A 10219-nucleotide genomic window follows, 5' to 3' on the forward strand; every position below is an offset into this window, starting at 1 on the left:
TTTAATCGAACCTTTAAAATGAGAAATCTACTCAGGGTATCTGCAGCATCATAAATATACAAAATTGAATTTAGGCCTGAAAGTCTTAATTTTGTTGGAATATAAAAAAATAATTACCTTTAACTCATGAAATTAATACCTAAATAATTTTAAACAGGTCTTAATTGTCCATGTAAAGCTACTCAATCGGGCTAACACCCATCAAATTTCTAACATTTATCCGCAATAAAAGTTTTAACAAAATATTATTTATTAATGTACTTTTTAATGTTGTTTAACTTTTTTGATCACTAGTCACAATTTGGTTGTTGGGAAAATATATTTTATATGAATAAATTTGACTTTGGCATGCTAAAATTACTTTATTTAGGTTTTGTGTTATGTCCCCTTCTCATTCATTTCACTTTTTGATTGTTGTGTATGACATTGCTCAATGAGCATCAGCAAATAGTTTTTGGTTTAATGATGTTGCATTGGAATTAGTTCTAATTTCAAATGATTTTTCAGAACTCAGCATTAAGGATTTACCTTCTCTGTTCACCCCAAAAATAAATAAACAAATACCTAACTATTCCTTAGCTACACATTTTAAATAATTTGAAACAATTATTAAAACAAAATAAATAAACATCCACTTTTTATTTAACATAACCTTTCTTTAAGAAAATATAATTTTAAAAATAACTATTGTCATGTATCTAAAACTATGCACAGTAGTTTGTCCAGGCTAAAGGTCCCAGACCACCAGTTAACTATACATAAATGAGAAGTTAATCTCCTAGTAAAGCAGTTATTGTAAAGGATGATAATTAAACCATGTATAAAAAAATAACTGTAAGCAAAAGAAAGCATACAAAAAACACTGTGTGCGATAATGAAAGGATGATCACATGCGCAAAGTAAACATTAGGCCCAATAATAATCTGTTCAAAGTTTGGTAAAAAAAGGAAATCGGCAACTGCTGCTGCTTTTTAAACATTTTAAAAAAAGAACCTGAAGCTCTTAAAAAGAGCAGGACAGTGATTTATTTATTTTTGTCGAGTCTATTTCAAAGAGAACCAATTGCACAAGTTGCATTTGCAGGCACTTTTACTGCACACAAGGAAAAAGGAGCTCGCACTCTTGTTAAACTCTTGTGCACATCACACTAGCCATGCACGCGTTACTAAAGCCCTCGTCAGTAAGTGAAGAAAGCCTGCGTCTCACTGTGCGTGTGATTATCCTCTTATTCGATATTCACCTGCTTTCTTTTGCTCACGCAAACAGTTATTTTTCCAGTCGTTCTCGATAAACTACAATTTAAAATGATTTTTAACCAGCCAAAGTGGCTAGTGGGAATGGCTCTCTAACCTGCCACCGCTGAAATCTACACGCATTTGACAGGTTAGCGGGTGTTAATTTCAAGCCCATGTTATTTAAATCTTTTAACTGGGCCATTAGAAAAAAAACTTAGCATTTAGCCTTGTTTAGCTACTAATTGAACTGAACTGAAATCAACTAATTTAGAAAAAAAACAAATATAAACAAACTCACTTTGTATATTTTATGCAAAATAAGATTTTGAAATCTTTTGGACAAGTTCTTTTGTGTAAATTGATAGTTGGTATAAAGGAATATATGCAGATATTTTTTGTATGTTAAATTTAGGTCAGCTTTTTTTCATGAATCTAACTGGAACATTGGAGTTCCAGACTTGAAGATACTTTAGATTTTTATTTTATTTTTCAGTCTAACTAGTAAAGAAGAGAGCAGCTCTCTGAGTTGTTTGTAAAATGAGACAAGATGGATAAACCCAAGCTGCTCGCTGTCTCAAGTTGTCTAATTAAGTCTCCAGAGACTGCAAACAGGAAACAGACTCGCAGAGGGAGAAAGACAGAACACCGTTCTACCATCGCTATCAAGAGCAACAGAGACCAACTGTTACTCGTCCGTCTTGATTCCCCAATTACATTTCTTATTTGCTGTTTTCGTAGGGAAAAGAAAGCAGGTAAACATTTGATTTAAACAAAAATCCAGGTCTAGGTAGTGTAGGTTAGATGATGGCTGGGCAACATGATATTCATACTTGTTCCAAAGCACAATGATAACAAAATTGTTGTTGCCATCCCACAGCCTTTTCCTTCATTTGTTTTCCCCCTCTATAATAAGCCATCTAATGTTTATTCATTCAAGTGTTTGTTTGTAAATAATCAGCATTTAATGACTTTGCTCTCTTAACACATTACTATCAGGTGGAAATGTGCATCCTATCTAGTTAGCGTGAAATATATATATATAATTTTTTTTTTTACCCCCTCAGATCTGGGACATCCGTTCTTTGGAGTGTGTCCATGTGCTCCAGACCTCTGGAGGCAGTGTGTACTCCATTGCAGTCACCAACCACCATATAGTTTGTGGCACCTATGAAAACCTCATTCATGTTAGTACTATTCTTGTCTGTTCCTGCATATGAAGGTGTAATGGCCATGGAAAATCCTGGAAATGTTCTGATCTGTTTTTTTAAAATTGTATTTTCTCTATGAACTAGGTTTGGGACATCGAGTCCAAGGAGCAGGTTAGGACACTGACAGGCCATGTGGGCACAGTGTATGCCCTTGCCGTCATCTCCACACCCGATCAGACCAAAGTGTTCAGTGCCTCCTATGACCGCTCTCTTAGGGTGCGTTCAGTCAAGTCTTTGGCTTTGAGATGTGAAATAAAGGCGATTTGTGTTGCATTGATTGTTTTTCCCTGTGCAGGTGTGGAGTATGGACAACATGATCTGCACTCAGACTCTGCTGCGGCACCAGGGCAGTGTCACAGCCCTCGCTGTGTCCAGGGGAAGACTGTTCTCCGGAGCAGTAGACAGCACAGTAAAGGTCAGAGACTTACCTTCAGTTTGGGGTCCAGTTTTCTGCTTTCAAAAGGTTGCAATTGATCGATCACAAGACACTAAATTCAGGTGTAAAAAGGGTCTGAAATGTTTTTAACTGTAGTCTTTGAACATTACTGGTCATGCTTTTAAAATGCACTAGTTTAGGTGGGATTTAACCCTTACGTGCTATTGGGGATGTTTTCATCCATTCTGGAGTGATTTTGAGTCTTAATTTAGCCATAAATTTTCTTTGTTTCAGCTAGCAGAATGATTTTTGTTGGCAAATCTTATTTTTAGAAGCACTTAGAAAAAAAAACTCAACAATACACACACTGTTTAAATTTACTACCCTTTAGTTGTGTTTGGGATGGAAACATCCATTAAATTTAACTGCTGTAAAAATGCGTCATAAATATATATTTCTTTGCATAAATCTGTTAATAAACCTCAGTCCTGATCAAAAATACAAAATTACTTTGAAAATTACTGGATTTTAACTCTTTAATTTCCAAATAATGTCACTGATTTGTTTAAAATAAAATCACACAAAATTGCCTTTGATGTATTGTTTTTAATTGATTTTCATTTTCTTTCTCACTAATTTACTGTTGGCTGTTTTTGCCCCTTCCATTATAACCACATTTGTTGATGACATATAATCATGCATTTTTGATTGTTGGTGGTTTTCCATGTTGGAAAGAGGTAAATTTTGTAATTTTTTACTGTTGATCATCAGTCGGCACCATTAACCATTTCGAGAATCCTGTGCAAAGAAAAAGCTTAGTTTCTGTGAGAGTGACTTTTGTGCACTTACTTTGATGTCTCTGAGAAAGTCAAAATATGCATCTCATCTCTCAGAACTACATGGAGTACACAAAAAAAGACCATCAAATGTGGTTATAATGGAAGTCAATGGGGCAAAAACAGCCTCCAAATGTAAATTTGGGAGAAAAAATGAACATCTAACTTCAAGTCTTGCATCAAAGCAAAGATTAGTTGTACTGTAATTGTGCCCAAGACTGTGATAAAAGGTTAAAAAAAATCCAATCCATAATTACTTTTTATATTGAAAATACGTCATGGTGTGTGTGTGTTTTTTTTCTTTAGCAGATCTTTGACATAATTTGTGAACTTGGCAAATAAAGAGTTAAAATCCTGTAATTTTTAAAAACTTTGTTGTTTTGATCAGGACTGAGTTTAATTAACAGATTTATGCAAAACTAAAAGTAAAAAAAAATGCATCTGATGCATTTTTAAAGCAGTTTAATTTAGTGGATGTTTTCGTCCTGAACAAAACAAAAGGGTAGTACATTTGAGCAGAGCATAAGGGTTCTACTGTAGTGATTTTATAATTTTGGATCAAAAGCAAAAAAAAAAAAAAACGCAATAAGAACAATGTTCCCTGTCCGGTGCTGATTCTTACACAAACACACATTGTTTGCCAAAGTTTTGTGATTATCAGAGCTAAGAAAGCTGCTTCTTTGTGTGTTGTTTACCATGTTCTGCTTTCACGTGTATGTGGTAAACTGTGTAGTTAGTTTTGTCTCTTTATTATTCAATCAAAAAATTTCATTTTAGGGAAAATTTATTATAAAAATCGTGCAAACACATATAGGATCATTTGACAAAACTGGGACTTCAATCTAAACTGACCAATAGAAAAAAAAGCCTTTCATGCCAGAGAGAAGATACCACCCACTGAGCTGCAGCCTTCAAACCTTTTCAACTCGCAAGCAAAGATTTTAGATCTGCATAAAAATTATTGAACAGAAAGCAAAATGATTGAATGCACAATGTGGTGGTAACTTCATAAAATGGCAATACTTTATTTTTGCAATGCAAATTTTATTTTTTTATAAATAACACTTTTTTTGGGGGGATTAAATGTATTTTATTTTATTTTTTTGAAAAATTTTATAACAATGTACCTAATTTTGATCTTAATTAACATCTTTGTTTGAATAATAAAGCCATACAATTAACTCCAACATACATGGGTATGCATGTATGCCAACTTTTCAACTCACAACCACAGATTCTAGAAGTGCAATAAATGACAGCCGAACAGAGAGCAAAATGACTGTGCAATGAAAATTGTGGTAACTGCATAAGTTTATTTTTTGCAATTCAAAACATTTTATTTCATTGACATCATTTCTATTTATAATCTTTTTTTTTATTTACTATTTGCTTTTTCCCTCAAACTAAATATTTTCGATTGAATAACAAAGCAACAAAACTAACTCCATGGTAAACGGTGTATATATGACCATTGAAGCTGCATTTATATGATTAAAACACTTTAAATTTAGTGTTGGGACCTTCTCGGTTTCTCCAAATTTGCTGGATTTATTAGGTATGGGTTTAAATAAAAGGTGTTAACATACCTCCATTTCCAACTCCAAATTTCATTAATATTTTTTTCAAGAAAATTACAATTTAGTCAGAAAAATTTATATTTTCATTTGGGTATGAAAATCAGGGTCATTCCACCAAATATTAGTTTCATTCACCTTTTTTATTTTATGCGCCAATTTTTTTTTCTGTTTTATTTGTAAAACATGTCATTCAATTCATCTTTATTTCTATATAACTTATAGATATTACATATGTATTACAGATTATGTCAAAGCAGCATAACATAGATAAAGTTCAAGTTAATAAAACTACTTCAGTTCAGTGTAATGCAAATATATCTGCTAGTAGTTCTTTTAGTAAAGTAGTTCAATCAATAGTTTACTGAATTAAGAAAAGGTAAAAACTAAATTTCAAGAAACGTAGAATGTACAAATAGTTTCTTATTTCCCCCATTGCTCTACAAGAGAATTTGTCATTACGTCTAGTCATTTGTGAAACCAACATGTTGCAATTGGCTCTGACTTGGCTAATTGATGATTTTGCTGAAAGTTTGACATTGCTTATTGTAAAGAGCAACCCTGCTTACCTCATTCTTTGAATTGTTTTCAGTTGGCATGAGATTTTTCATTGTATGCAAGCTCTAAAACAATGTGTTCTGTTTCCTCTCCTCAGGTGTGGACGTGCTAAACGTGACGTTAATCACTATTAGTTGCGTCAACGGGTTGATTAATCTCTCAAATCTCTCACAACTCAGAATCATGATGAATCTGTGTCTACGAGAAAGAATATTCAAACAAACATTACAGTACATTGGACAGGAAATATTCATGTTCTCTACTCTCTGGACTCGGACATCTGCCCTGTTCAGATTTTTAAAGTGTTAAAAACGTCTGGGCTTATGTGAAGAATGAAGGATTTGTTTGCTTTCACATGCCACAGGACGTCCAAACCTGCAGTCTCTATAAACTCCAGACAACACTTTATTTTATATACATAAGATTTATTTCCTAGAAAAAGTATGATTTTAAATTTGGTAAGACTTGAACTCTACAAACGAATCCAGTTGAAGGTCATGTTTCCTGCAGACCTGGGAAACGTCGCTGTGATGACTGTTGAACTTTGACCGTTTTGAGTCACAGTCTAACGACTGAGTGAGTGCCTAAACTTCAGCCTGGTTCCCAGGGAGATGCTTGGAGTTCCTATCATCCCTGGGCTGAATGGAGACCTACACTAAACCAACTTGGGCCTGAAACAGCAGAGCATTGTTTTGGACAACACAGTGCCCTTGTTTTTAATCTTGGATTTGACAGTGCCAACTGAACTGCTCAGATATTTTCTAACCACCTGTTGACCGATGTGAAACCTTTGTAATGATCGTCTCATCCATCATGCTTACGTGTAAATAATGCAACGTTTCCTTACCAAAGGCGCAACTGCTTCATGCTTGCCTCCATGTTTGCGATGGAAACCAGATTTTGCCCACGCAAAGCTAGTAAGACTTTTACAATGTTATCCGTGCTAGTTACTATCTTTTTGAACTAAATAACAATTATTCTTATTAGTTTGATGAGTGTAAAGCACTTAATTCGTCATCATTGAGCATCCCAGCTTAACTTTCCAGAAATAACGAGTGCTTGGGGTGGAAGGGAACACTGTTTAATGTGAGATTGAGATTCTCTTTTAGCTTAAAGGCACAGTTAACCACAAATCATTTGTCATTTAATGACAAAAGTTCTGTCATTTATTTTACTTGCCTCAAATTTGTATGACTTGTTTTGTAAAGTAGAACATCAAAGACGTTATTTGGAGCTTCCATTTGTTTACCAGCAGTATTGAAAACCATATTTCAAAGTATCTTTCATATAGTGAAAGATATATTATTCTCTTTTTTTTAATAACTTTATTTTCCACAGAGAAAATAAAGGCCAATTCACACGGCACCAACAGACGTAAACAAACACTTGTTGTTGTGTATGATGTAGCAGTTGTTTATTTGACAACATGTGATCTGACATTTTCACTCCCTTTGAAAAAGAACAAGCAAGAGGAGCGTTTCCAAAATATCAGCATGTGCAGAAGACCACAGGTGTGCTGTTGAGTTTACACAAGTTACATTTCAGACAAAATAGTCTTGTTTAGTCTGTCAAGCTGGTGCAGAGCTTTATTTGAAGAGTACTGATGCAAAAGCCTTTAACAGGGTTCATACGGTCATAGAAAACCTGGATAAGTCGGGAAATTTTGACATGGCATTTTCCAGGCCTGAAAAAGTTTTGGAAAAGTCATGGAAATTTGTTATATTATATTGAACTGTTCACACAGTCACAGGCCTTACAGCAGAGGTGTCCAAACTCGGTCCTGGAGGGGCAGTGTCCTGCAGATTTTAGCTTCAACTTGCCTCAGCACACCTGCAAAGATGTTTAGAAAGCCTAGTAAGAGCTTGATTAGCTAGCCCAGGTGTGTCTGATTGGGGTTGGAACTAAACTTTGCAGGACACCGGCCCTCCAGGACCAAGTTTGGACATGCCTGCCTCACACAAAAGATAGAAATGTACTGACTACTTACTGACACTTCACTTGTTTCAATGGGATTGGACTTCTGTTTGTGTTTGATTTAAAAAAAGAATGTTTGAAACAAGCGAAGGGTGTAATTAAAGTAGTAAGTCATTTTTGGGTGAATGATCTCTTTAAAAATGCTTGTAAATGACAAACTTTTAATCCATTATAATTAAACTCTGTATAATGCCAACGTTGCCTATCCTACGATGTGACTATTGCGGATGCACACATTGCGATATCGATGCTGAAACGCTACTGAAAAAAGTGTTGCATGCAGAACTGTTGCAAACAATTCATTTGTGTTAAATTTAAACAAACAAATTAAGTTTAATAATGATGAACTTGATTTGTTTGTTTAAATTCAGCCCAAATAAATTGTTTACAACCACTTAACGTAAAAAAATTGAGTAAATCCAAGGAATCATTGATTAATTTTTTCAGTGCCCTAACTTGAATATTGGTTGGTTGTCTTTACTTTTCTGTCCTTGGCCAAAAACATGCTCTCACATTGTTAGTGTTGTGTAACCATTATCAAAATCAAGTTTACAGAGATATAAAAGCTAATTTATAAAAATGGATTGTTGCGTGTTTTAGAATAAGCTGTAATAAATTTGAACGTGCATTGTTTTTCTTATTATTTACCATATATATGTAGACATTAAATGAATCAATAGGTCATGAAAATTTACTTGAAAGTCCTGGATGGAATTTTAGTAGTAAAACTGTGTATGAACCCTGGTCTAAGTGCCATAAATCATTCTTCTAAAATGAGCTCATTTTGCTCAGCCTCGTATGTTTCTGTTCAGTCATTTTACTTTTATTGCGTAAACATAGGAGGCCGAGCAAAATGAGCTCAGAAGAACAATTTAGATGGCATTTAGAGGCTTCTGCATCTAAACTCTTAATTTAGAAATAATTTGACACATTTAGAGTCGATGATTCATTAATAAAAACAGTCATTCAGTCAAATCAGCAATTTTAAATGAATGATAGCCATCATTTACTCACCCTTGACTTCTTGTTCAAAACCTATTTGAGTTTCGTTGCTTCAGTTGAACACAAAAGATATTTTGAAAAATTCTGGTAGCTGACCCTCATTGACTTCTATAGTATTTTCTTTTTCTTACTATGGAAGTTGATGGCAGCAACCAAAATTCTTCAAAATATCTTATTTTTTGTTCAACAGAAGAAAGAAACTCATAAAGATTTAATACCACATGAGGGAGAATAAAATAAGTAATTTTAAATATGAACTATTCCTTCAATGGATCATTCACTGAGAATAAGATTTTCAGCAAAATGTTGTTTATTTACACATACGTTTTTAATTCCATTATACAGCACACCCTACTTTAGATTTTATTCAATCTGTGTGTTATCTTATTATGGTCATCTGTTGAAGCTTGTTTCCTTCACTTGAAAATTGGTCTGCTGTATCATAAATATATGAGGAAAACGTAATCAATTGATTGGCCTCAAGTCATACAAGTTTGGAACAACATGCACAATTTGGCAGAACTTTAATTTCTGGCTGAATTATCTCTTTAATGTGAAGCATACTAGATGAGTTAATGCTGATCCAAGACAAAAGGCATTAAAAACAGCTGCTACTTTGGATTTCACAGTGCCTTTTTGTGGCATGGAGCTATTCAATCCAGCTCCATATATAATCAAGACAATTCTGGACACTTCAAAAAAACTTTAGATGCATTGTTCCCATATTTCCCCTCATGAAGCTTGTGAGAGGATGCAAGGTTGCAACGCAAGCTGAAAAGTTAATTGTATAAGACAGATTTTATCGTACTGAGTATTTTATAAGTCGTCGCTAACCGACATAATGTGGCGTTGACTCCCTCTAGTGTCCTTAATGCATTTTCAGTTGTATCAAATAAATCTCTAAAAAGTGTCTTGGTATCAGTAGTTAGTTGTTTTGAGAAATGTGCAGTATTATACATGTCAAACATTAGAGTTTTAAAGTGATAGGTCACCCAAAACTTTAAACCATCATTATTTACTCGCCTTCATGTGGTTCCAATCCTTTATGAGTTTTCTTTTTCTGTTACGCAAAGATATTTTGGGGAAAAGAAAAGTTTGAAACCTGTCCCCAATGACTTTCATACTCTATGGAAGTAAATGGTTACAGGTTTTCAACATTTTTCAGAATATCTTCCTTTGTGTTCAACAGAAAACACAACAAACTCCAACCGGTTGAGAACCAGTGAAGGATGATTGAGTGAGTTTCAGTTTTTGGGTGAACCATCCCTTTTAAGTGGTTTCCAGCTGATCTTGTTCAGTAACTGGACGGCTCCGAGCGTGTTTGTATATAATGTTTATTTAGAGCAGGTGGCTGTTGATGCAGTCACTGCAAGCACGCCACTGTTCCCAATGCCAGTCACAGCAGGTATCATACAAGTCAATGGCAGAACATCAACACAATATACAGCCTGCACAC

At 34.4% G+C, this 10219-nt stretch overlaps 1 protein-coding gene across 5 annotated transcripts in view; it reads left to right on the plus strand.

Moving 5' to 3' along the window:
* traf7 (TNF receptor-associated factor 7) overlaps nucleotides 1-9673 on the plus strand; it is a 28510-nt gene extending 18837 nt beyond the window's left edge. The window contains exons 18-23 of one of the 5 annotated variants that reach the window (XM_087242967.1): nucleotides 2300-2419; nucleotides 2528-2659; nucleotides 2739-2858; nucleotides 5885-7564; nucleotides 7718-8538; nucleotides 8620-9673. In XM_087242967.1, coding sequence (XP_087099093.1) covers nucleotides 2300-2419; nucleotides 2528-2659; nucleotides 2739-2858; nucleotides 5885-5899 — 387 coding nt within the window. In that variant the 3' untranslated portion in view covers nucleotides 5900-7564; nucleotides 7718-8538; nucleotides 8620-9673. 5 annotated transcript variants of the gene reach the window in all.
* The last annotated feature ends 546 nt before the right edge of the window (nucleotides 9674-10219 follow it).

The sequence above is a fragment of the Danio rerio genome, chromosome 3 (genome assembly GCF_052040795.2).
Source record: "Danio rerio strain M-AB ecotype USA chromosome 3, GRCz13ab, whole genome shotgun sequence".
In the NCBI taxonomy this organism is placed as follows: Eukaryota; Metazoa; Chordata; class Actinopteri; order Cypriniformes; family Danionidae; genus Danio; species Danio rerio.